Raw genomic sequence first — 27876 nt, forward strand, 5'->3', positions numbered from 1 at the left:
GTAAGATGCCTTAAACACCACGCTAGCTTGAACTACGTAAGATGCCTTAAACACCACGCTAGCTTGTACCACGTAAGCTGCCTTAAACACCACGCTAGCTTGTACTACGTAAGCTGCCTAAAACACCACGCTAGCTTGTACTACGTAAGCTGCCTTAAACACCACGCTAGCTTGTACTACGTAAGCTGGCTTAAACACCACGCTAGCTTGTACTACGTAAGCTGGCTTAAACACCACGCTAGCTTGTACTACGTAAGCTGGCTTAAACACCACGCTAGCTTGTACTACGTAAGATGCCTTAAACACCACGCTAGCTTGAACTACGTAAGATGCCTTAAACACCACGCTAGCTTGAACTACGTAAGCTGCCTTAAACACCACGCTAGCTTGTGCTACGTAAGCTGGCTTAAACACCACGCTAGCTTGAACTACGTAAGCTGCCTAAAACACCACGCTAGCTTGTACTACGTAAGATGCCTTAAACACCACGCTAGCTTGAACTACGTAAGCTGCCTTAAACACCACACTAGCTTGTACTACGTAAGCTGGCTTAAACACCACGCTAGCTTGTACTACGTAAGCTGGCTTAAACACCACGCTAGCTTGAACTACGTAAGCTGGCTTAAACACCACGCTAGCTTGAACTACGTAGGCTGCCTTAAACACCACGCTAGCTTGAACTACGTAAGCTGCCTTAAACACCACGCTAGCTTGTACTACGTAGGCTGGCTTAAACACCACGCTAGCTTGAACTACGTAAGATGCCTTAAACACCACGCTAGCTTGTACTACGTAAGATGCCTTAAACACCACGCTAGCTTGTACTACGTAAGCTGGCTTAAACACCACGCTAGCTTTTACTACGTAAGCTGCCTTAAACACCACGCTAGCTTGTACTACGTAGGCTGGCTTAAACACCACGCTAGCTTGAACTACGTAAGATGCCTTAAACACCACGCTAGCTTGAACTACGTAAGCTGGCTTAAACACCACGCTAGCTTTTACTACGTAAGCTGCCTTAAACACCACGCTAGCTTGTACTACGTAGGCTGGCTTAAACACCACGCTAGCTTGAACTCCGTAAGATGCCTTAAACACCACGCTAGCTTGTGCTACGTAAGCTGCCTTAAACACCACGCTAGCTTGTGCTACGTAAGATGCCTAAAACACCACGCTAGCTTGAACTACGTAAGATGCCTTAAACACCACGCTAGCTTGAACTACGTAAGCTGCCTTAAACACCACGCTAGCTTGAACTACGTAAGCTGCCTTTAACACCACGCTAGCTTGTACTACGTAAGCTGCCTTAAACACCACGCTAGCTTGAACTACGTAAGATGCCTAAAACACCACGCTAGCTTGTACTACGTAAGCTGCCTTAAACACCACGCTAGCTTGTACTACGTAAGCTGCCTTAAACACCACGCTAGCTTGTACTACGTAAGCTGCCTTAAACACCACGCTAGCTTGTACTACGTAAGATGCCTAAAACACCACGCTAGCTTGTACTACGTAAGATGCTTTAAACACCACGCTAGCTTGTACTACGTAGGCTGGCTTAAACACCACGCTAGCTTGAACTACGTAAGCTGCCTTAAACACCACGCTAGCTTGTACTACGTAGGCTGGCTTAAACACCACGCTAGCTTGAACTACGTGAGATGCCTTAAACACCACGCTAGCTTGTACTACGTAAGCTGGCTTAAACACCACGCTAGCTTTTACTACGTAAGCTGCCTTAAACACCACGCTAGCTTGTACTACGTAAGCTGCCTTAAACACCACGCTAGCTTGTACTACGTAAGCTGCCTTAAACACCACGCTAGCTTGTACTACGTAAGCTGGCTTAAACACCACGCTAGCTTGTACTACGTAAGCTGCCTTAAACACCACGCTAGCTTGTACTACGTAAGCTGCCTTAAACACCACGCTAGCTTGAACTACGTAAGCTGCCTTAAACACCACGCTAGCTTGAACTACGTAGGCTGCCTTAAACACCACGCTAGCTTGAACTACGTAAGCTGCCTTAAACACCACGCTAGCTTGAACTACGTAAGCTGCCTTAAACACCACGCTAGCTTGAACTACGTAAGCTGCCTTAAACACCACGCTAGCTTGAACTACGTAAGCTGCCTTAAACACCACGCTAGCTTGAACTACGTAAGCTGCCTTAAACACCACGCTAGCTTGAACTACGTAAGCTGCCTTAAACACCACGCTAGCTTGTACTACGTAAGATGCCTTAAACACCACGCTAGCTTGTACTACGTAAGATGCCTTAAACACCACGCTAGCTTGTACTACGTAAGCTGGCTTAAACACCACGCTAGCTTATACTACGTAAGCTGCCTTAAACACCACGCTAGCTTGTACTACGTAAGCTGCCTTAAACACCACGCTAGCTTGAACTACGTAAGCTGGCTTAAACACCACGCTAGCTTGTACTACGTAGGCTGCCTTAAACACCACGCTAGCTTGTACTACGTAGGCTGGCTTAAACACCACGCTAGCTTGAACTACGTAAGATGCCTTAAACACCACGCTAGCTTGAACTACGTAAGATGCCTTAAACACCACGCTAGCTTGTGCTACGTAAGCTGGCTTAAACACCAACTGATGTGTTTTTTTTTCCCTTTTTTTTCCAGAATTGGGTTTAATGAGATGTGTCGTTGTGGTCCCCCGCCGAGTTTGACGAGAGCTCAGAATATACTAAGGTTCTTTTTAGGGGAGTATTCCTTCTATAACAACAAACTAAGAGGTTACGACGTATGACAAAACATTTCTTGTACATAAAAACCAGTACATTGTTTATTTTGATTCAGTTTGATTTAGTCTTTCTGTGGAAACTTATAGGTGTGCTAAATGCTGAAAGCATTATCGGAATATATAAGTAAAATCGGAATAGTTAGGTAAAAATGAGTTATCAACTGAAGGAGTCGTTCTGTTGGGTCTTGAGATGGTCATGGTCATTTTTGTAAAAATTGAAGTCTTAAACTGTTTGTATCTTTCGAAGCTATAAGTATGCTATAATTTTCATCTTGTAATTTCAACACCTCAATTCATCATAAAATATATAATTTTTTTTTGCGGATGTAGGGTCCTGTGTATTTTGAAGCAAATGAATGACATAATTTAAGCATGTGACTTTTTATCCCATACGCCTGAACATTGCTGAATATTTCTAGCAGCTTTGTACTGTAACTGTCTCGTATATTTCCATTCGTTTACTTCGGTTGTTAAAAATAACACATCGCTGCCCCAAGTTTATTAACATTGTGATGAATCCTTTGTAAATGAGGCTTGTTCTTAATTAACACGTCGTCTTCCACATTTCCTCATAAAAGCAAACACACAATCGTGATTGTCATTGAGTTGGAAATATTTATAAAAATGTTTTCATTTGACACAATGTCTTCTGAATTAAATATGTCTGTCGTCTTTAACCTTCTAGATTAAAAAAATGACAAAGATTACCCCTAAATATTTTTTATTCCCTTTATGATGTCGGTTTACAATGAAGCAAATGAATTTTTTTCTAGCTTTGCGAATTGCAAGCGTAATTTTGTATGGTTCATGGAAGCTGTATAATGTAGTCTCTGACTCGTTTTCGTTATTGAAATTTTAGAAAATGTCCCATGTCGTAAAACAAACGTATTCTGTTTCTTTGTCAGTAACCGACGTATGATCTTCATCAATATTTAAAATTTCCGACGCGCAGAAATGTTTTTTCATTTAAATGTGTTGTTTAGTCGTATCTTTGAAAGAAACTTGAGTTTAAAATCCTCTTGCTTCCTGTTATAATGTTTTTTTTTATGTTTTAAATGTGATAGCCCCTCAAAATAACAATGATAAATAGAGCCACCTACGTTATCTTCTGTGGAATCTTCTTTTGTTTGTCAGAAGAAAAAATTGCTAAGGGTCTATTGACTAAATAAAAGTACGTAGAAGATAAAATTGAAATACAGATCAAACAAATTACTTCTCGACACGTACACTCAGAAACGATGCTCTGGTAAGGTTTTATTTATTTTTTTTCAATTTCTTCCAAGATTTAAGTCGTATTACTTTTTCTCTTTTATTTTTTTTACTTTTGTTGCCCTTCTCATCCCCGCCCCAAAATGTGCGCGCGGCTGTGCAATCAAGCGTCAAACGTCGCCTTACAGATCTCATTATGAAATCCCTCATTCTCTGACAAAATATGCTAATAACAAGTCATCTTTTCAAGGTTGATGTAAATAAATGAAGTCCTTTAGTTGGTGCCTTTGCAGTCGTAAAGTACCTCATTGGCCAGGAAGTTATTAATGTTAGTTCTAGCGGCTTCCAGCTTTGTTTACTTCCGGCTAGCTTATTTGTCACAGTGTATTTTAGCCGATCACCATAGTGAACTGGCAGGCGGGGAGAGTAAAGGTACGTTAGTTGATTAGAAGGCTTTAGTTTTTGTTAATCTTCTCTGGCCTTGCAAGAGCTAGTCTATATCCTCTGTATATCACTTATTCATCATGATCTGTCGTGGTTTATCTTACAACCCCTCTTTTCGGGTCCTTTATCGACGTGTCTTTCTTCTTTTGCCTTTCGGCCTGGGTGCTCGTCGGTCAAGCAGTTTTAGTTCAGTACTCATACGATACGTTTATTTTCTTCATCTTAAGCATTTCAATAGGAAATCTATTAAACGCCAATGTACAGGTATTGTATAACTCATTGCCACTATTTAAAGTATAGAACAAGACGAAACAAATAACATGCAATTAACATGAACGGAAAGTCCATTAAACGGCAATGAAGTCTATTTCTGTAAGGTGTTCTGCAACATTTGCTCTTGAGTAGAGAAATTACTCAAAACATTGATTTTTGTCTTTGATTGACTAAACACTTCTATACTAACAGCGATCTATTAAAGAGGCAATCACACCTTAGCCACATATCTTCAGGAGTATAACTATTAACCTTATGGGCTACTTCTGCTGCTATATGGATTGTCCAAAATCTCTATATAAACAGCTTAATTGTCTTTTTGTGTACACTCTAGGATTTTAAAACCTTAAGAACGTATTTTAAATGCGAGTGTCCAAACAGACGCGTACCGCCCCAAGATATGATGCACTACACGATTCACATCACCGTTGTTGACTGCATTTTATCTCTTTGTCGCGTGGCGGCATGGTGGCTACAAAAAGACGCTTGATAGAAAACCCATAATGACTCAATCAGCTACGTCTATACACAAATATTGAGCTTTGTTCGCCACTAATTACACCCGAAATCTGCGATACATCCTTGAGGCTCCTGGCTGTGTTGCGCTTCGACCTTAATCCTTCACCTGTCAGGGTCTTCCTGTAGATTAGTTTTGTCGCTGTATCTCCCTAAGAGCTCGCCATTACTATAAGGCATGGTAAGATTTTACAATGAAAGTGGTCCTTCTTTATCTTTTTTAGTGCAATGACTTCCGATTACTGCATTTGTTTGTTTGATAAGATGTACACTTTAGTACTTGAAAAACGATGGTTATTACTCCATAATTTTCGATACAACACCTAGTCTCCGTTAAATTTTTAATTTAAGTAAGCTGAGGTGGTCTTGAATTATAAATTCTATGATATTTTACCGTGTGTCGTTTGTTCCTGTCTTTCGTTCCCATTTTTTTTTAGCTCGCGTGCTCTCTACAAATCTTAGTTATCGGAACTAACATGGGATTAATCCATTTATTTTTCAGACACGTATTGTAACCTCCGGTTAGAGGGTTTTCATCCTCAAGCAGCACTTCCATCATATGATATTCTGTGATCTATGATGTTACGCCGGGATTTAATATCACCTTTTGAGCGCGTAACCCGATTATTAATCGACGCTTGACAAGCGCCAGAAAAATTGGACAACACATAGGATTGTTGACTGTACTTAGCCGTGCATTTGATTGCTGTTGTTCCCTCGAGCCCTGCGCTAATAGCATCCTAAAGACGCGACTCTAACAGACTTTTACTCTCTGGAGGGCGTTGCGAAATATTCATTGGGCAAGAGGAGCAAAACACGTCAATTGACTGAGTGGTTCTTTCAACCAGGCCATGTAGAAAATATTCGAAATGGTCAAATCTCCCCGGAAAGCAGTATCGCTAAGAGTGTGTGGTGGGTGTATGGACCTCGATAGATTTTCGAATTTGTGAATTCTATCAGATATTTCTTATCTAACCTTGGTAATTATTTAAGCAAATGAAGATTAATTAAGAATAAGTTTTTGTAAACAATTCGAAATTTACCAGTGAAGAGAATAACAAGAACAGAGTAGAAAATCGCAAAAGGAAACGGGTTGCATTTGTAGATCACCGATAAGGAATATTTACACAGGATCATTCTGATGATGAATCTCACTAGGAATTCCTCAGTCTCAAATAGCTCACTATTCCCCGCATCAAACTGCGCCGTCACCGTCGACACAGACGCGGCTAGGACGACAAAAACGTTTGCATTTTGTGCAATCTTCGTCGCCGCACTTATCGCCAACTTGTTAGTGGTAATCGTCTTTGCTAAGACCAAATCCTTACAAAAAGGCATCAACTACTTTCTGGTGAACATGGCTGTGTCGGATATCATCATGCCGCTATTTCTCATCCCGCGCGAGTTGCTGGAACTCTATCAACCATGGTGGCTGGTCGGAGGGGGCGTTGGCCTAGCCTTGTGCAAGCTGCAGCCGTTTCTTATCGACGTGTGCTCAGCAGTGTCAGTCCTTAGCATGGTCGGGATAACTATAGATCGGTTTCGTGCAGTTGTTCTGCCACTCAGAACCAGTGTGTTCGAGGGAAGACGTCACCTTTTCATCATCTCCTCGTGGGTCGTCGCCATGATCATCTTCACCCCGTACCTTTACGCCAACAGACTGGGTGTGACTCTCGCGGGCGACGTTTTTTGCTTCACAGACTGGACTCCTCTTGGCCACTTTGAGACCACGAGCGCTATGATTGTAGTTATCATTGTCCTGTTCGGCGCGATCCCGTGGGTGCTGATCACCGCACTCTACGGGATTATAATAGTGGAGCTAAAACATTCGAGAGTCAGGGTCGCCGCGCATAACGAAGGTCCCCTTCGTCAACCCGACCGCAGCATCAGTGTGATTAAACAAGCTCTCGCCATCTCCGCCGCTTTCTCGCTGTGTTATTTCCCGCTCGTCGCCATGTACTTTGTGGTCGCTTTTGTCAATAAGTTCGTCTGCTCCCCGTTGCCCTACTGGGGACACTTATGGTTCACAGCCAGGTTTTTGGTCATCTCAAACACAGTCATTAACCCTTGTATCTGTTTGTTTTTCAACGAGAATTACCGTAACGGCTTACGTGGAGTTGTGCGAGTAGGCGTGGCTAGGAGCTCAACGATTGAGATGGGGGCAACAATGAGACCAAGAGCAGAGACGCGAACAATAGACACTGCATAATAGGCACAGGCGAATACTAGACACAGTATGATAGGAACAGGTGAATACTAGATACTGCATGATAGGCACAGGCGAATACTAGATACTGCATGATAGGCACAGGCGAATACTAGACACAGTATGATAGGAACAGGGGAATACTAGACACAGTATGATAGGCACAGGCGAATACTAGATACTGCATGATAGGCACAGGCGAATACTAGATACTGCATGATAGGCACATGCGAATACTAGACACTGCATGATAGGCACAGGCGAATACTAGATACTGCATGATAGGCACAGGCGAATACTAGACACTGCATGATAGGCACAGGCGAATACTGGATACAGCATGATAGGCACAGGCAAATACTAGACACTGCATGATAGTCACAGGCGAATACTAGACACTGCATGATAGGAACACGAGCACTAGACACAATGTAATAGGGAGTAAGGACACGCGAACACTAAAAACTGCGTGGTTAGGACAAGCGAACACCAGATACTGCGTGGTGGGGACACGCGAACACCAGATACTGCGTGGTGGGGACACGCGAACACCAGATACTGCGTGGTGGGGACACGCGAACACCAGATACTGCGTGGTGGGGACACGCGAACACCAGATACTGCGTGGTGAGGACACGCGAACACCAGATACTGCGTGGTGGGGATACGCGAACACCAGATACTGCGTGGTGGGGACACGCGAACACCAGATACCGCGTGGTGAGGACACGCGAACACCAGATACTGCGTGGTGGGGACACGCGAACACCAGATACTGCGTGGTGGGGACACGCGAACACTAGACACTGCGTGGTGGGGGCACGCGAAAACTACACTATGTAACAGGGGCAGAATTTTTTTGAAGCAAAAAGAAGCAAAATTCGCGAAATAAAAGTGACACGAAAAGTTCTGGAAATAAGGTACAACCTACAGGTGTAGCAAGTGCGTAGATATTCATGCTGTCTTGTTGTTAGAAAAGAAGCCAATCTGAGATAGATTTCCCCTGCATAAATTTTGATTGTTAATCGACGCAATCTCCTATTCTATCTCTGGCATCCTAACTTTTTTGTTTGCAATAGGAAGAAGGTACTAGTTTTAGAAGTATATATCACTATCTTTCCCTAGATATTGTAAGGATTCTTTATTCTCTAACTCCCGGACGTTATTACTTGGGTGTACATCCAAAAAACCCTGCATGGGCCCGCTCTAGTTCTTTTCTCTTAATATTAGACAACGAAAAAAGAAAATAAACTACGGAATAACAAACTACGACGACTGCTGAAATGATAGCATGTCTAATCGCACAGATCGCCTTATTAATCCAAGTAGAATAGTGCTATCTGTCTTAAATGACAGATGGCATAAATGAATTATTACGGTGTGTCAATCATCAACATCGTCTAAAAAATACACAAAACCCCCTTAGACTTAGCTAGTATTTAGCATATTTGGCTAAATACTAGTACTCCTTTTCAACTTATTTGTATTCCATGCTAAAAAGTTTATCCCCTAAACAACAGCGCCTTTCCGATTCTTTTGAAAAACAAACACACGCATTGGCAATTCACACTGATTTCACAACCCTCTACAAAACCTCCGAAGACATCGTGTTCCAAAATTGGCTTTTAGAGCTTCATGAGGACAAAAGAAAAACACACCACAAAGAAAAATTTAAAAAAAAACTTTATAACCTAGAAAACTTATGTAATTTCGCTGGGCTGCTGGCGGGATGCGAAGAAATGGAATGGTGAACTGGGATAATACTGAGAAATTTAGGGCGAGGGGCTGTCGCCGGCTCTCATTTCTTCGCACCCTCGCCTCAGCGCATCTCGGTCTTCGAAAACAAAAACATTTCCGAATAACCTCGAAAAAGGGCCGGCCGGCAGTACTTTCCCCGCGAGGTTCCCCATGCTAGTGATGAATTATAAATCGACACAATTTACATATACTTATATATGACGTCACTGACAAGCTACCCAGGGTGTCTCCCAGCCTTTGGTGGGCGCCAAAAAGGAACTCGGGCTCAAGCGTCGGCTGAAACCGAGCCTACCACAGCACCCTGCTTTAGAGGTGGTATGTGCCACGTAGCTCCCTCCCCCGTCTCCAGAGGTGACGGGGGAGTCAAACCACCCACCCCCTTAAATACAATCCCTAAGAAATACCAATGTTTTGACCTCTTCCCTAAGTTACATGAAGTGACAAGTAGTACCACGTTTTCTTGGCGGTACCAAAAAATAAATACAGTGGATGTATGAAGCAAATCCAGGGGAAATAACTTTGGTCCGTGTAAGCGGGTGCTTCGCGAGTTACCAAGGGGGGCTCTGGCTATGTAGTTTTAATCATAGAAGTTAACGATTGACACTCGGGGGGTTACAAGGGCAGGAGGAAAAGTGCTTGCTAACCTAAATCCTTTATTTTCGCTGAAATGCGCCTTGCTTTGCGACGCGCTATCCGTGTGGTTCTAGAAAACCTGGTAAAGCTAAGTTGCGTTATCTGGGTTAATACGGTGCTATCCGAAAGTAAACATTTTTCATTCTCATTTCCTCCGGGGAGCATGACGGGACCCTTATCAATTCCTTTATGTTTCGTTTTGTCTGAAGCTACAGAGAGCGTCGAGTTTCGGGAGCATGGAGTATCAATTTCAATTTCTAGGAGAGATTAGCAACGCCGAGATTTTGATTTCGGTTCTTGCTTCTATAGCTAAAGCAGCTGGATACCAGGAAATTTAAAAATAATTGAAGAATTCCTGTGGAGATATAGTTATTGGTCGTCACATGGAGGATATGAACACCCAGCAGGAACAACAGGGTATCAAAACCTTTCCACCTCTCAGCAAAATACCGACACAGAAAAAAAAACTAAATAATTGAGGATTATCTTATCCAACTACAGTAATTGATTTTACATCCCAGATTTTAGCCTGTTGTGTATTCGATTATGTTTTTTTATAGGGAGAGGGAGAAATTATCCGCTGAGTTAGGTGGGGATGAGTGGGGATTTCAGCTATTTAGCGTGACGAAGCCCTATTTTCAAATGGATGAGTCATTAATATAGTTACCTGTGGTGGAGTTGCGGACCACTGTGTTTTGTCTGTTTCCAGCCTGCCCGAAAACGTCACCCAAACATCCGGCCTCAAATGACCTTGAGCGGTGAGTGTGACCATCAAACGAAGGCCCCTATATTTGTGATAAATCACAGTGTGTGGATTCTTTGGTCTATTTCTAGACACATAGACGCATTAAAGATAATTATGTTCTTCTTACTTCGTGTGTAAGCAAGTTAGACATTGGCTTACTACCCTTGGGAGGAGTTTTGGGGTGCATTGTTGTTAGGATATTATATTCACAGGGAGTCCCCAAGGTTAACCTTTCACATGTGTCAACAACGGCGACAGTGAGATATCGAGACACCGCTGCAAGAAAGGCTTTGCGGAATACTTTACGCTGTGGTTGCGTTGTTTGTAAGGTAAAGAAGCTCTCTAGTCGCATATTATAAGACAGTTTATAAGATAGTTTGAGCATAGTGCCTTTATAACTCTTTTTGTTGGCTGATGCAAAAGGGGCTTTTATGACGTGTATTGTTATGTGCTTGGCGCGTCTGAGAGCCTGACTCGATTGGTTAAAAGAAAATGAAAAGTTGTATTCAGTTTCTTTAAAGTGACTACCCCCGGGTTTTTTATATAGAATCTGTGTCCCATCTGAAAAGGGTTGCCCGTACTTGCACCCTCTCTTTAAAATACTCACTTGCACCCTCTCTTTAAAATACTCACTAATATCACGTCTCTTGACACGACGACAATGTCAAGAAAGATCATCTGAGGAGTGCTGGAAACGCGCTGGAAAAACCAAGCATGTAGAGCTAATAAGGGTTGAGATCCGACCGATCTCTTGGGATCGATGTTTTAACCAAAGGTAGACGAGTTGACTTACGCGATACTCGTGATCGCAGGAATATGATACATCTCTTGCTCTTGAGGAATATCATCTTGAAGAATATCATTACTCCTAGGTACTATAAAAGATTGTGGTATATTTGCTCAGATATCCAATAGATAATTACTTCATATTTAAATGACCTATTCATTAGACTAAATTAAGTCCAGATAGTTAATTTTGGTTATTACACTGATCGGGAGATTTCGGAACGATTAATTTTTATTACTGCAATTTTTTTTTTCTTTCCAGAAAAGAATTCATGCTGTTTCCATCAAAGCGATACTAGCCAAGTTTGATAGTTAGCCAGTCATGTTTTAGTTCAAAGTACAATCTGCTGCTTATTTGCGGTAATGTCGCAAGTAACTGGTGATTTTGTAGGCTATATTATTATCAGAGACAGTACCGCGACTGCGGCTCCGTTTGACAACTGGACTGGCTCTATTTTTGGAATCATTTACGAAATTTGCCGGCATTCGTTGTTCGCTTGGACCGCGTCCGCTCGTGATGCACGTCCGCTCGTGATGCTTGAAAGTGTAGACAATAGTCAATAGTCTTCTTGACATCCACAAGGTGAAAGGGTGGCTATAGGCTCTACTACCCGATGTCGAAACGTTCTTGTAAAATAGTATTTAGGCTCTAATCATTTTTTCCAACAGATTTCAGCTTTCGCTGCATAGCTTCGCTCACGATGACCGGTCTATCTGTGGACGAGATGCTGGAGCGGATTGGGAGCCTGGGGCGATATCAGATTCAGCTGATTTTGGTGTTTAGTTACATGGAATGGATAAATATCGGCTTCCAAGTCATGCTGCTCACCTTTGTCGCTGCGGAACCCCCCTGGCACTGTGTGGCGAATAGCAGCGTCTGTCAGATACCTGGGGAGCTCAAACCGGGGGATGCCAACTATAGCTTGAGGTGCAATATGTCACGGAGTGAATGGCAGTTTGGGGATCAGTTCACATCTGTTGTCACCGAGGTGTGTGGTCATAAAAGTAGGTCTATAGGGGGGACTAAATGGGAGAATGTGGAATCAAGAGAAGGGGCTTGGGGCGGGGTATCAGCACTCGAGGGGTGGGTAAAAATATAATGTGTGTGTATGGGGGGGGGGGAGTTGATCATGTGATGGACTCCACCAACTCGCAACGCTATGTTGTATCTTTACAGTTTGACCTCGTGTGTGACAACACGGTTCTCGCTAGCGTCTCTTCATCGGTAGTGTTCGTGGGATGGTTGGCTGCGTCTCTAGTGTCCGGGGTTCTTTCCGACAAGATCGGACGCAAACCTGTGTTGTTTGTGTTTGTCTTTGCTTGCGCCTTGTTTGGGTTGATCGGGGCCTTCCCAAATGTGTACTGGTTCTTCACCGTTTGTCGATTCATGGCTGGTGTTGGAATTGGTGAGTCTAAATTTTACCTTCAGACTCTTTATCCTTCCACCGAGATCGTAATACTTCCCTTTTTTGTTGTATTTGCGTATAAAACTTGCCGTATAAAAACTAAGAAAGGTGTTCTACATTTCATGCGACTTGAAATTCACAGATGGGTGTTTATTTTTTTTGTGTGGGTGTGATAATTTTGGTTTTAACGAATTTTGCTTTTAACAAAGTAATTTAACGGTATACCTAACCACCATACTTTCACTAGAGCACTATGTCTTTCAGCATGTTTATTCATTATTGATGGAATATCTTACCAGTATAGTCTATAATACCATAATTATGGTACACATGAATAATGTCCTTCACTAGGTGGATGTGGTATGCCTTTGTTCGTTCTTGCGACGGAGTTTGTCGGGGTTAAACACAGACACGTGGCGGGCACCTCCCTGTGGTACTCATGGACGCTGTCCCTCATGTCTTTGTCGGGAATCGCGTACCTAGTGCGAGACTGGAGAACGCTATCCATCATTTGCGCCGCCCCTGGGATCCCTGTGTTGCTAGCTTGGTGGTACGTGAGAAATCCTATTGGCTTGGTTATAATTGTTTTAGCAATTTACGCACAATCTGTCATTCGTGATAGGAACGCACCAGCGCGTTTTATGTATTTTGTTTTGCTTGTTTGTTCTTTATAGAGAACATTTTTTATTGAAATAGAGCCAGGGAAATATACGGTAGGAAGTCGCATGGGGCGTATGGCTATAGACAAAGGTCAAACATCAGGCAATGACAAACTACTGGATTACAAACATTTTATCTATCCCGAAGTAAAAAAAGTACCTCTTTTCGTAGCTGCATTTGCCTGAAAATGAGGTTTTTCTTTATCATTATTATTCTACCCTTCAGGCTTGTCCCGGAGTCTGCTCGCTATCTCATCCTGAAAGGAAAGATGATGGAAACAGAGAAAATCATGCGGAAAATAGCTCACACCAATCGTAAACCATACCCGGGGGAAGCGCTTTCCGACCCAACGGCACAAGGTGAACAGAAAATGGGCGACGTAAGGGATCTGTTCCGAACCAAGCGGATGGCACATCGAACTATTGTCTCTTGGTATTCGTGGTGAGCTAATGATAAAGAGGGGGGAGGCGTGGGTAGGGCATGGCATGGCACATCGAACCCTGGTATCATGGTATTCATGGTGAGCTGATGATAGAGAGGGGGGAGGGGTGGGTAGGGCATTGAACATCGCCACCCTGGTATCATGGTATTCATGCTGAGCTGATGATAGAGAGGGGGGAGGGGTGGGTAGGGCATGGAACATCGCCACCCTGGTATCATGGTATTCATGGTGAGCTGATGATAGAGAGGGGGGAGGGGTGGGTAGGGCATAGCACATCGAACCCTGGTATCTTGGTATTCATGGTGAGCTGATGATAGAGAAGGGGGAGGGGTGGGTAGGGCATGGCACATCGAACCCTGGTATCTTGGTATTCATGGTGAGCTAGCTGATGATAGAGAGGGGGGAGGGGTGGGTAGGGCATGGCACATCGAACCTTGGTATCTTGGTATTCATGGTGAGCTGATGATAGAGAGGGCGAGGGGTGGGTAGGGCATGGCACATCGAACCTTGGTATCTTGGTATTCATGGTGAGCTGATGATAGAGAGGGGGGAGGGGTGGGTAGGGCATGGAACATCGCCACCCTGGTATCTTGGTATTCATGGTGAGCTGATGATAGAGAGGGGGGAGGGGTGGGTAGGGCATGGCACATCGAACCCTGGTATCTTGGTATTCATGGTGAGCTGATGATAGAGAGGGGGGAGGGGTGGGTAGGCATAGCACATCGAACCCTGGTATCTTGGTATTCATGGTGAGCTGATGATAGAGAGGGGGGAGGGGTGGGTAGGGCATGGCACATCGAACCCTGGTATCTTGGTATTCATGTTGAGCTGTACAGGACCTGAAATGATCCCCAAAAGTACCCCAAGTGATCCCGGGACCCGAAACCATACCGAGGAGTCCCCGAAATCGACCTCAAGGAATTGCGGTAATGGACAAAGGGAAAGCAGAAGAAATCACTTGCAACTCTTAAAGCATAATTAAGGGTTTTAGGGTAAACCCATAAACAGAGCCCAAAACAAATACACAACTTTTCATTGCTACTGAAAGGAATACAACATTAACATAGCACAGCCTTGCTCAGAACAACCAAACTGTTGATCTCGTTTCCGGTAAACTTCGCCCCTAAAAATCCATATTCATTTGACAACCAAACGTGTATTTCACCACGAAATCCATGTTCACATGAACAAATATTTACCGACACATTTTAGGCAGCCGGTATGGCCGAGAATATGGCGGAATGACAAAAGCACACTGAGTAATGCACTCGAACAACCCTTTTACTACCGTTGCAAGATGTGGCTTTTGTTGAAAGCAATATTTATGTGAGTTTTAATTTCCTTTATGTAGTCGGCCGTACAACCTTGCATGATATCATGATAGGCCTTTCATTCACCGAATACAAACAAACATGATGCACAAAAGTAACCTTAAGAATAACCTTGTGTTTTATCTGTGGATCGATATGGAGACTTGTTATCTATAAATGATTTATTCACACCTGGTTTCCCCATTTTCTGACTATCCACTGTATAATGATAGTTTCCTGACAACGTTAAAATGTTTCATATGTTTTTAAAACTGAAAGCCAATCCTTCCACATTTGTTTGTCCACTACTGCAATTCCTTGGGGATCGTTTTTGGTCCTAGGATCATTTCGGGTCCTGTACAAAGCTAATGATAGAGAGGGGGAGGGGTGGTAGGGCATGGCACATCGAACCCTGCTATCATGGTATTCATGGTGAGCTGATGATAGAGAGGGGGAGGGGCGTAATCTGACAAATACATTCAGAGCTTAGTATCGCTTAGTATCGCGGCTATTTTTAAATCATTAAAATTATCATTAAAATGATGAGTCTAAAAACAAGGAAAACGCCCAAGATTTATTTAAGACCTCACGTCTACAATTGCAAAGGAAAGGATTATATATTTCTTTATTTTCTTTATATTTCTTCTTTTTTTTTTGTCCGTGTTTACTTTGCTTACCAGGTGTATTTCTCTTGCTCTTTAGGTTTGTAAACGCGTTGGTTTATTATGGCGTCTCATTTGCATCGCCATCCTTGGGTGGGAACATGTACTTCAACTTCTTTTTGACAAGTGTCATCGAAATCCCTGCAAACTACGCAGCTATTTACTCCATGGGGAAGTAAGATCGATTGTCTGCTCCATACACACTTCAAACGCAGGCCCGTACCCAGGGGGGAGGGGGTGCAGGTTGTACGAACGCACCCCCCCACACACACACAACGGCCGAAAGTCCACTTTCTTTTGTCAATAGACGTGCTATGCTATTTGTGTAGTTTGTAGACAAAACTCAAAATCATAAGCAAGATCACCTTGGTATGTAGCCAAAATCGACAAAGAACGTCCCGTAGATACACTGCAAAGGCATAAAAAAATCCCTTTTTGTTCTTTCGGAGGTGGTTAGGTTTTTATCAGAGAACTCCTTCCCTCCCCCCCCCCCCCCCCCCCCCACCCCCTGTCCCCCAAGAAAAATCCTGGGTATGGGCCTGAAACGTGACAACACAACGACACGAGAGCGAGCTTAATCAAAACCGAGTTCCCACGCTATTAACAACCCAACTTTTAACGCGACATAACGTCGTGAAAACGTGAGAAAACATAATATTGACATAGCGCACGTTGAGGAAAAAGTGCTTTTTATCCTTGGTGTGTTTTTCTTGTGATGCTACAAAAGTAAAAATAGAACGACAACAAAAACGTTGGCAGCAGAATTTAGTAGCATTTTTCATCAAACCCCGGGAAAACGCGGACATTTCGTCTATAATCTAACCCATTCTATGTCGCCTACTGTAAAATTGTGAGCATTATCTTTGAATAATATTGTTGCTGCTATTGTCATGCATGAAATCGGTAATTTTCTCCAGTCTTGTTATCTTAGCCTCGTCTTCCTCCTCCTTATTGTATGACCTAGAGATTTCTTGTTCTGTTGACTGTGATGGTGAACATTCTGTATGGTGCGCGGTGTTTTCGGCAGGTTTGGTCGCAAGAAGCCCCTGGTGATTGGCCTGATTGTTGCGGCGTTTGCATCTATCGGTGCTGTACTTCTTACCATTTATGATCCTGGCAGCGACAGCGGTGAGCTATTATCAAATATAGAGTACTTAATAAGAGATAACCATTCAGGGGCGGATCTAGCCTTTGGCTAAAGGGGGGGTTTGGCCCTGTGACAAAGGGGGGAGGGGGTAATTACTTTTTGTTACATATGGCTTTCTGGCAGCCCAAGGGGGGGTAAACCCTCCCCCTAGATCCACTACTGCCATTTAAGAATAAGATGGTTCTGGAGGACGCGCGCCAACCGATAACTTAGCAGGCGCTTACTTAGTGTTTTCCGCACAAAAGAGGCGTGCTTTTTTTAGCGCGCTTGAGCTGGGGATGATGAATGGTTGGGGGCAGGCAAATCAAGTAGAACATTATAATTTGGTTATTCAAATCTGTGTAATGGAGCAAATATACGATGTTTGGCTGGAGCAAAACTTTAAATAAGGGAAAAGGTTGGACTTCCAAACGAAATTTTCACAAAAATCTTAACGCTTAATCTCACATTGAATTGCGCCTTGAAAATAGCAAATTCGGACTCTCAAAATTGTTATATAGCTTACGGATGTGATTCTTGGGAAAATCGTCTTGCGCCTTTTTTTCCCTTCCTTCCATATACTCTCCAATATTAACCGCCCCATCCCCCATCCTGACGAATTCACGTTTCTTTTACAAGGCTACCAAGCTGGTAGAATCGTCATGGCGATGACCGCTAAGTTTTTCGTCATGGTCTCGTTTGATGCTATCTATGTGTACGCGGCAGAGCTCTTCCCGACTGTTATCAGGTAACTTGTCCATCCAGCCACGGGCCACAGGAAGAGGTAGACTTTACAAGAACTCTTGTCCCGGCTTTTACCAGGTAAGGTGTCTATCCACGGGATACAGGATAAAGTAAACCTTAGCAGAACTCACCCCGTCTGTTATCAGGTAACGTGACTATCCAGCCACGGGCCTAAGGATAGGGTAGAGCTTAGCAAAACTCTCCCCGACTGTTATCAGGTAACGTAACTATACAGCCACGGGCCACAGGATAAAGTAGACCCTAGCAGAACTCTCCCTGTCTGTTATCAGGTGAGGTCACTATCCACCTACGGGCCACAGAACGTCAGAAACCTATTTCACCTTCTTCCTCGATACATAATCTAGAGCGTTCAATGACGTTGATGTTTGTATTTATGTTAACGATACCGTACACCCAAATGGCTTCATTTCGGGTGAAATTCTTTTATTATGCCATTCGATGACAATAGGAACACTGCCAGATATTCAGGAAAAACCGAATTCAAACGAGTGTTGCGTTATTCTCGAAGGCGTGAATAATCCCTTTATCGTATTTTATAGGAACATTGGTATGGGGACATCTACAGCAGCGGCAAGACTGGGATCCTTTTCAGCTCCCTATGTGGTCAATCTTGTAAGTAGTTTCCCTGGTAACAAGAGGTAGCCAGGTGCGTAATTGGTAATTGGTTTACGATTCTAAGGGTCCCTTCTTATCCATCTTCGCGCCAAGAAGCTAGGGGCGTTCTTACTTGCCAGAAAGTCCTCGTTTCGATTTCAAGGGAAAAAACAAAACAAGGAAAACCAAAACAAAACCGTCCGTGTACTGTGACGATCTTTTTAAGCTGTTTCAAGTCCTACGATGATTGAATTCTGCCAGCCTAGTTAGCTATGTTAGGAATCACCCGCAAGTGTTGGACAGCATTGCAAACACTATAGAAATATTTTAATTTCCTCACGACCTTTAACGCCATCTCATTGTCCCATTCCTCCAGAACCGCATCCATCCCCTCCTTCCCTTTGGTATAATGGCAGTCAAGGCTCTACTTGCTGGCATCCTATGCATGACTCTACCGGAGACGAAGGGCATGGCCACTGCAGAAACCATGGACATAGACGGGGAAGTAGTCGCCAACAATGCGGTCGTCCCAATGAAGGACGCGGAAGACGCAGGCGCGCGCGCGTCTCTACCCGACGGGGTGATCGGGAATAAGATGGTGGAGGAACCGATAAACAACGTCTCCCTTTATGCGAGCAGGGACAACTTAGCGGACGGCAAGGAGACGGATAAAGAGATAGGCATCGTCAACACCGCCTTCTAGCTGTACATCTCAAAGGTAATAGAAGCTGTTCTTATAGGAATTTTACTTAGTGAATTGAGTAAATATAAACAAAGCTATAATCAAATTGAAGGAAGTAGACACTTGTATAGTCATTGAAATTTGTATATTTGTACGCGCAGTCCGATTATTAGAAATTTATGATGGTACTACTACACAATGGTAATTTTCCAATAAAAAGTATAAAGAATACTTGCAAAATTCACTGGGACCGATTGGGAATCTGAAGTACCAGGGTATGGCACTGTCTATCATTACTATATATCTATTTTTTTAACTCTTTATAATCAAAATGGGAATTTTTAGATTGTATATGGGAAGATTCAGCCTAGCAATAAGCATCTAGGCTTCAAAAAATAGTCGTCCCGTTATTCCCCCGTTGTCATTCGCGAGTCTTTGATTCTTTCGGCGGCGCGATGGAAACCCCTAAAACCACAGGGAAATAGTCCTGACGTACACAGTCAGTCAGTCTGTCAACAGCTGATCTAGCGACCGAAATTGTGAAAAAAAATCTAATATCATATTTAAAAAAACGACAGATCCTCTATAAATGCTCAACATAAAAAGGTGTCGTAATGGTGACGTCATCAAACAACAGTCATTTTTTCTTCGCCAAGTAGGCCTTTCTTGTTGTCTGGTATCTTGTCGTCCGGAATCTCCGGATCAGAGTTGATATCGGCCGCCATCAATGCGTCTTCGTTATCGCCTTCATTCAGTGTCTCGGCGGTAGGGGCGTTGTTCGTTTCCGGTAGGAGCATACACAGGATACCCGCAATGAACGCGTCGACTGCCATGATAGCGTACGGCACAGCAGGGTGAAAACGACCCTAGAAAAAAGTGGGATTAACAGTTTGTTGGCAGTTAGAGCAAGGAGATATACATAAACACGTAAAATAGCTAATTGCAGAAATTACCTAACGATTTCTATTTCATGTCCATACGTGAATTCTTCAATATTTGGGTCTGCGGCCTTTTTTATCGTACCAAAAAAAAACAAGTGTCAAAAGCATCCATTTCCATCGGTTGATTCGGTGAAGCCATTGCGATATGTTAAAGTTGGTAAATGAGATAAAAAAAACTTTGTTTGGTCATTTCAAGATTTCTTTAAATAATTATATTTTCCATAAAAAATGGATGAAAACAATATCAAAGGCGTGGCTGAGTATAGCTCTTTAAAGATTGCTGGAGGACGGCCTGCCTTACCAGCCAGATGACGAAAGGAGACGTAATAGCACCCAATCGTCCAGATGCCGACGATGTTCCCATGCCAATATTTCTGAGACGTAAAAACAATAAATGAGCTCTAAAAAAACCAACAATGCCGTGTTATACAGATGCAGGGGGAGCGCACTGTATGATGGGAAGGTGCAAACTTCCCACTTCCCTAGAGAACTGATTGGTACCAGTCCCTTGCGCCAGTCCCCTTTATCCACTACTTACCTCACAACGGTCGGAAACAGCTCTGATGAAAACACGAAAATGGCGTCGAATGAGCACATGACGGCGAACTTGCCCAACATTGCGAAGATGATACGAGCGGCAGTAAAGCCTAAAGGCGAAGTTACATGGAGTAATAGTCAAACATGCAAATACAGGCAACAGTAAAAATGTCAGAGCAGCATCCATGGTCTATTCTGAGTAGCAATCTGGTCTTTGGTGAAAACTATATTAAATATAAGCAGTCTGAAGCTTATTTTACATGAGGACAAGATTGTTTTGGTGTTAATAAAATTATAAATACCAAAAAGCATCAGTCATCGTAAGCCTTAGCATGTCCAGTGGGAGGGGGGACGGGATTACAGTGACAATGCGAAATGTTTCAGCCTACGAGAGTGCAATTCTGGATCAAGTCTGCCAGAAGATCTCTAGTGGCTATTGGACATCACCGCTTCCACCCCTACCCCTTAAAAAGCAGCCGTGTCGGTCCTTACCCTTGTTATCAGGGTCGGTTGGTACAAGCACGACAAGCATGTTTGATATGGCGCCAATAACCAGACCAATTACTACAACCTTCTTACGACCATACCTGCGAAAGACAGCACAATAATAACACACTATTAGAGTGAGTTCAGCTCGTGAATTCACCGATATACAAGGTACAACAGAAAATATAAAACGTTTGGCTACATTACTTTTTAACTGGTGGTGCGCGATCTTTTTTTTATTCTATTAAGTTCAGTTCCACTAAGTATAGGTTCCTAATTGTAATAATTTCCCACCCGCTATTACCATGTGACGAAACAGGATATCAAATTCTTTGGTCTGGTAGCAATAGCGCGATACTGATTTGACTAAATGTTTATAGCCCCCGTGATGAACATGATCAAGAGAGCTTGCATTTGGTACCATATACACTGGGTGCTCATTTGATCTACTTCTTCGTGGACCATTGGCGGAAGCTTTGTGGGGACGGATAATGGATTTGGTACCTTGTAAATTGGGTACTCATATTGGTAATGCTCATTTAACTCACTTGTTCATGGACCATATGGCGAATGCGTTCCCAGGGAGCTCGATAAGGGACGTCAGGAAGAAATTCAGGTACATATTACCGCCAAGGAGAACAGAACCCAATGATACGCCGAAATACACTTGCGCGTTGACAAACCTGGTGGAATACAACAGGATTTGTAACCCCCATTTTGTAACCCCCCGCCGCTGAGTTCCAGAGTTTGACCACCCACTTGCTCGCCGCTGAGTTCTAGAGTTTGACCACCCACTTACCCACCGCTGAGTTCTAGAGTTTGACCACCCACTTACCCACCGCTGAGTTCCAGAGTTTGACCACCCACTTACCCACCGCTGAGTTCTAGAGTTTGACTACCACTTACCTACCGCTGAGCTCTAGAGTTTGACCAACCACTTACCCACCGCTGAGTTCTAGAGTTTGACCACCCACTTACCCACCGCTGAGTTACAGAATTTGACCACCCACGAAGCCAAAGCCAACTTCTATGCTACTTGCCCGCCGAGTGGAATCCATATTATGGTGGTAGTGTGTGAATAGATTAGTGACTACTATATGATGGGTACATTCATGGTAGTGAGTTTATAACTAAACGTGGGGGGGGGGGGAAGTGATCACCATCTTTCTCTAGAGATATGTATATGCTTCCTATATGGGGTCTTATCATAATAAAGCCTTATGCTAAAGTTTTGTTTAGTTTGTCTCATTTCTACCATTATCTGTTCTCGGATATGGTCCTCGCTTTTTTTTCTCTCAACTGAGGTGAGCGTTTATATACCTTTTCCCGTATCGAATCTCTCATTTCATTATATTTTTCAGCCTCTTTGATAATGAGATTGAATTCGTCTGAGGATATTTGGTTGTCGGTCAATGCTTTGCTAATAAGGTCATCGATTGAGCTCAATTTAGATTTAGCTAGCATCACGATACTTGCGTGTTTCTGTACATTTTTCGATAGTCTCCTAGAGACTGACGCCGTTACTGTTGAGACAATGGCGCAAACATCTGACAGAACTCCTAAAGGTACAGCCACAGGGATCCCAACCCCAGTGAGCCCAGTCCCCAATGCCGCAGCCGATAGGGCTACTGAGAGAGAACCCGACCCGATAGCTATTTTGTTTATAATCGACCGAGACTTCGCGTACTTCTTCCTAACTCTTTGGTGGTGTTCGAGGTTTGCGCTAATAGAGTTCTTAATAGAGCAAATTTGTTGTAGTCTGAAACTTTTACCATTGTCTTCCTCGGTTGGGATGGTTGGGTAGATTTGGCCGCCCCTCTCGTGTGGTTTCTCTTCGTACATGTTGTCCATTATATTATATGGTTAGATAATCTCGATGTACGTTTCTTGTTTTGTGCTGTCGTACATATACTCAACATCGCCGGATATCTCCTCACACATTACATTGCTAGTAAAAAGCGTTGGGTTAGCGCCCTTCTCGGTGTTGATGTGGAGAATGGTAGGGCTTGGCCCCCATACGTATAACTGGTATGTCACAGGTGAAAGTGTCTGAGGGTTGTCAAATATTACACCAGTGCTCGTGTGTAGGTGGTTTTTCGGCATGATTACACCCCAAGAGGCACCTACTTGGGGTGTAGACGCTAGAATGTTCTGCCCGATAAATGCTTCAGGGCCACGCTCCGCTTCCAAGCGAAGTAGAACCTCTGGTCGATAGGCACACCACTAATCTCCGTGCAGTATAGGACTAAATTCGCAGTTAATTTAACTATGTTTTGGCTATTCTTCAACCCTAGACTGATGTTAAAACCAATTACCTCCCTCCAACCTCCATTACAAAATACTCTCAGGGGTTTGTGTATGTGTTGCTCTGTATGAAGCTATACGGACACTGTTTCCTATATCGTCAGCGACTGACTCACTCACTTGGTAGTTCACTGCTGTTTCGCCTTCGATGCCGAAGGCATACACTTGGATTTTCTTGGGGCTTGGTGAGTTATGTGAGACGGTGAAAGTGATAGTACCTATAAAGTTACCTGTGTCGATTACAGCCTCAGTGAATTGGTAGCCTGGCTTCCCATCTATGGCGCCTCTCTTAATGCTATCCCCACGGAAACCCCACCCAGCCGTTTGGATGTTGATGGTACCCATCGTAAGCACCACATTTGGGTCTATGCAGTAGCACTCGATTCGAATGGTGTAGCCTCTAGATGCCGTCAGTCCGGTAGTGTTATCAATAGATAGAGAGATGGCTATTGTTTTTTGTGCCCCATTTGGGATGTCGTCTACTAGGTAGAAGCCTTGGTGTTTAGGGTACAGCCCTTCTGATATATAGGCTCCTCTAATTATTTTCAAGTACTTGATGTTGAGCTCCAAAGGCTTTGGTTGTTTAGAAACCATTATGTGTGATATATGACCTTTGTCCAGGTCTAAGGGCGTTGATTTGTTCGGGGGTAAAGTCTCCATATGCGAATGGCTCACCCCTCAAGCCTTGTGGTCCTTGCGGGCCGACTTTACCATCCTTACCGTCTCTACCAGGGTCGCCTTTCAGACCTCGTTTAAACGTCATTTGATCGACTCTGGAGACCTTCCATAATCCCTCACTTGGGAGCCGTACGATCTCAATGCCAGCGTCTATCAAACGAAACTCACCAAAATACCCCACGAAGTTGGTGTTTTTCTGGAAGGGGATGGTGTCAACCCTAGCTGGTCTTGACTTTATCCCATTCTCTCTGCACCACACCCATAAGCACTCAGTTGCTGGGTTCCATTGTACGTTATGGGTTCCAACGTCGAGGCATAGGTCGAAGTCGTGTGATCCGAGGAGTTGACTAGTGAGGGGTACATCGGAGCCGCCGGACTATAGCCCCTGGATACCGACAAGTTTATTGTCACTAGCCATGTTGTTCATGGTAATTTCGAGGGAGGAGTTCCATAACACTTTGAGGTCGAACCGATAGCTTGGGTCTTGCGTTCTCTCAACGTTGGAGTAGAAGGAGAGTATTTGTCCTACGGTTTTTACCGCGGCGAGGGGTATGACTGTGCTTGTCTTCCTGTTGGCGGTGTACTCAAACTCGAATTTCATCATGTCACAAGCGGTCACATCGAAGGCCGTGTCAACGTAATCGTCAACATTCCAAAGGGAGAATGCTGCTTCCCCTGTGATGATTGGCGTCGCTGTGGCTGACACTCCTTGGTCTCCCTTTAGTCCTTGGTCTCCCTTGTCTCCTTTCTCTCCTTTGTCTCCTTTGCCCCCCTTTAGCCCCTGTATGCCTTGGTCTCCCTTGTCTCCTTTGTCTCCCTTTAGTCCCTGTATGCCTTGGTCTCTCTTTTCTCCTTTGTCTCCCTTAAGGCCTCTGGCGCCTTGTGCCCCCTGAAGACCTAATATGCGATAAGAGCTTATTTTGGTGAGGTGTAGGTTGAGGTCTTTATTTTTGATAATGTTAATGGTTCTTATTATACCATCGTCTAAGCATATCACAGTCGTTCCTAAAGAGTCAGAGAAGTCGACACTGTATACGACTCCAAACTTTGGGTGTGTTATGGCTTGCTCATACCTTTTATTTTTGATGATGAAGCTTAGGATGACTAAGGGGGCTTTACTTATATCGATAATGAGGGTTTGACCTGTGCTGTCGGTTGAAAGGTCTAGATCTTGTGTATGGTCTAACATCTCGGTTGTGAAGTTCTGGCCGTCCCTACCGTCCACGCCGTCTCTGCCGTCATTACCGTCCCTACCATCCCTACCAGGTAGTCCGGGTGTGGGCGTAAGGCTCCCCCCTCTTATTGTACCAAACATTGAATAGCTCATTTATATGATACATTTATATAAAACACATGGAGATCGTTAACTTCGACGATGTTGATAGCCGAAACACCATTTCATTCTACCAGACTGCCACTACATGCTTATAGAAGCGACCGGTCAGGGAAAAACTAATCTATTAACGAATATGCTATTGAGGTGGTTGAATTACGATTCTTGCAAAATATATTCGCTAACACAACAGGATAAGTATCAACTGATCCAGGAGTTTCACGATATTCTCAATAATGAGGTAGTAGAGGGGGATGAGATATGTGATGTTGAGTTATGTGATCCAGAAGATATTACGCCTGTTGAGGGATTAGATGATGATAAGACCAAGATAATCGTCTTCGATGACATCAAGATTAATAAAAAGAATATGAACAATGTTAAGGAGTACTTCTCATTGTCTAGAATCAAAAAGTGTAATTGTATCTATCTATGCCAAAGCTACTATGACTTTTCAAAATGCATACGTAGGAATACTAAATGTTTCGTCATATCTGGTGGGCTAGACAATAAGATGTTAAGAATATTGCTAGTGATCACTGTAAGAATATCAGCAACAAAAGGTTCGAGAGCTTATACCGAGAGGCGACCAGCGAGCCATATAATTTTATGGTGTTGAACAAGACCGCTAGACATGTTCCGGAGATGAATCGTAAGAATTTCGACGGGTTTTTTTGTAGATAGAGAGTAGATGGAGATAGATTTGATTTCAAAGAGATACGCTAACTTAGAGTAACTTTTTATCCAACGTAATGGTATATAGAATGTCGTTCAAAACTATTAAATCTGCTAAGGATAGACAGAAAATAATCAATGAGTTTCTTAAGAATAGGAAGGCCTTGAAGCGGAAAGTTCTAGGCAAAAAGCTTATGGACTCTGCAGTACAAGAAGCTGGCGAAAAGGTATACAAGCCTATAACGAAGACGGTTAAAAAGGCTCAAGGACGCAGATAAGAAACAGGATAAACTAATAAAGAAGCTGCAAGAGAACCAAGGGCATATTGTAGAGGCTGTAGATGGTCTAGCAGAAGCTGTATCAACAAAAGGATCAACTAGAGGGGTCGAGTCGTGGTTGGGAGGGCTGCCATCTCAGCTTGGTGATCTAAAACCGATCGACGAGGAGGAGGAGGCTGGTGGAGATGAGGGAGCTGTTGGTGGGGCACCACCGTCTAGATTTAAAGCATTGGATACGAAGAGGCTCATAAAGCATGGTATCGACCCCACTCTAGAGACCATACCGTCAAAGTATTCCGTTGACCAAAAGATCCGTGAGTTAAATCAACAGATGAGGGACACAAAATCGAAAACCACTATAACACGGCTGGGAAATGAAAAGAGCACGTTGCAGATGTATAGTAAAAAGGTGTTCGGTACGTCTAAGAAAAAGCCTAAAGGAGAGGAGGAGACTGTTGCACAAACACCAAAGGAAGTCGAGATCAAGTATGTACCAGATAAGGACGTAGTGCAAACACCAAAAAATTGGTAAAGAGCTAAAACTATCTGCAGATGGTATGTTTGGTAATCTGTAGACCCTAATAAGTTGTTGGAGATGAGATTGGAAGCGTATAATCAGAGCGGAAAAAAGGTACTCTCTAGAAAGGTTGACCATTCGTTTATAGACCTACTAAGCAAAAGGTATAACCCAAGGCGAAACTACACAGAGGGGGCCCAGCAGTTGTTTAGAAAACTGTTTGAGCTATCTGGATTGTCTCCATACACGTCAAAGTCAAACTGTTTGAACTATCTGGATTGTCTCCATACACGTCAAAGTCAAACTGTTTGAACTATCTGGATTGTCTCCATACACGTCAAAGTCAAACTGCTTGAACTATCTGGATTGTCTCCATACACGTCAAAGTCAAACTGCTTGAACTATCTGGATTGTCTCCATATACGTCAAAGTCAAACTGCTTGAACTATCTGGATTGTCTCCATACACGTCAAAGTCAAACTGTTTGAACTATCTGGATTGTCTCCATACACGTCAAAGTCAAACTGTTTGAGCTATCTGGATTGTCTCCATACACGTCGAAGTCAAACTGTTTGAACTATCTGGATTGTCCCCATACACGTCGAAGTCAAACTGTTTGAACTATCTGGATTGTCCCCATACACGTCAAAGTCAAACTGTTTAAACTATCTGGATTGTCCCCATACACGTCGAAGTCAAACTGTTTGAACTATCTGGATTGTCCCCATACACGTCAAAGTCAAACTGTTTGAACTATCTGGATTGTCCCCATACACGTCAAAGTCAAACTGTTTGAGCTATCTGGATTGTCTTTATACACGTCGAAGTCAAACTGTTTGAACTATCTGGATTGTCTCCATACACGTCAAAGTCAAACTGTTTGAACTATCTGGATTGTCTTCATACATGTCGAAGTCAAACTGTTTGAACTATCTGGATTGTTTCCATACACGTCGAAGTCAAACTGTTTGAACTATCTGGATTGTCTCCATACACGTCAAAGTCAAACTGTTTGAACTATCTGGATTGTCCCCATACACGCCGAAGTCAAACTGTTTGAACTATCTGGATTGTCTCCATACACGTCAAAGTCAAACTGTTTGAACTATCTGGATTGTCTCCATACACGTCAAAGTCAAACTGT

At 43.3% G+C, this 27876-nt stretch overlaps 5 protein-coding genes and 1 long non-coding RNA gene across 7 annotated transcripts in view; 3 read left to right on the top strand and 3 right to left on the bottom strand.

Moving 5' to 3' along the window:
* LOC5514072 (palmitoyltransferase AKR1) overlaps positions 1-3443 on the top strand; it is an 18839-nt gene extending 15396 nt beyond the window's left edge. Inside the window, exon 13 of one of the 2 annotated variants that reach the window (XM_032383592.2) lies at positions 2646-3443. In XM_032383592.2, the coding sequence (XP_032239483.2) occupies positions 2646-2772 (127 nt within the window). In that variant the 3' untranslated portion in view covers positions 2773-3443. The remainder of the gene's footprint in view (positions 1-2645) is intronic. The other variant, XM_048721929.1, reaches the window with a different exon arrangement.
* Positions 1-11349, bottom strand: part of LOC116619160 — a 26815-nt gene extending 15466 nt beyond the window's left edge. The window contains exons 1-2 of the long non-coding RNA XR_007306561.1: positions 11184-11349; positions 10473-10590 (exon numbers count right to left, since the gene is read on the bottom strand). This is a non-coding gene — a long non-coding RNA (uncharacterized LOC116619160). The remainder of the gene's footprint in view (positions 1-10472; positions 10591-11183) is intronic.
* LOC116619158 (neuropeptide SIFamide receptor) lies at positions 3903-8683 on the top strand. Its single transcript, XM_048721944.1, has 2 exons — positions 3903-7457; positions 7520-8683. Exon 1 carries the CDS (start codon positions 6350-6352, stop codon positions 7415-7417), a length of 1068 nt encoding a protein of 355 aa, XP_048577901.1. The 5' UTR covers positions 3903-6349; the 3' UTR covers positions 7418-7457; positions 7520-8683.
* Positions 10738-19214, top strand: LOC5514032 (organic cation transporter protein). Its single transcript, XM_048721915.1, has 10 exons — positions 10738-10879; positions 12006-12325; positions 12514-12742; positions 13094-13292; positions 13628-13843; positions 15857-15991; positions 16844-16944; positions 17582-17690; positions 18247-18319; positions 18678-19214. The coding sequence occupies exons 2-10, from the start codon at positions 12038-12040 to the stop codon at positions 19002-19004; spliced, it is 1677 nt and encodes a 558-aa protein (XP_048577872.1). The 5' UTR covers positions 10738-10879; positions 12006-12037; the 3' UTR covers positions 19005-19214.
* LOC5514073 (organic cation transporter-like protein) overlaps positions 19112-27876 on the bottom strand; it is an 18718-nt gene continuing 9953 nt past the window's right edge. Inside the window, exons 7-11 of the mRNA XM_032383593.2 lie at positions 21496-21630; positions 20954-21048; positions 20463-20571; positions 20226-20298; positions 19112-19849 (exon numbers count right to left, since the gene is read on the bottom strand). Coding sequence (XP_032239484.1) covers positions 19610-19849; positions 20226-20298; positions 20463-20571; positions 20954-21048; positions 21496-21630 — 652 coding nt within the window. The 3' untranslated portion in view covers positions 19112-19609. The remainder of the gene's footprint in view (positions 19850-20225; positions 20299-20462; positions 20572-20953; positions 21049-21495; positions 21631-27876) is intronic.
* LOC125559864 (collagen alpha chain CG42342-like) lies at positions 24014-25308 on the bottom strand. The gene has a single exon (XM_048721955.1). It carries the CDS (start codon positions 25254-25256, stop codon positions 24306-24308), a length of 951 nt encoding a protein of 316 aa, XP_048577912.1. The 5' UTR covers positions 25257-25308; the 3' UTR covers positions 24014-24305.

This window comes from Nematostella vectensis, chromosome 2, assembly GCF_932526225.1.
Source record: "Nematostella vectensis chromosome 2, jaNemVect1.1, whole genome shotgun sequence".
Classification (NCBI taxonomy): domain Eukaryota; kingdom Metazoa; phylum Cnidaria; class Anthozoa; order Actiniaria; family Edwardsiidae; genus Nematostella; species Nematostella vectensis.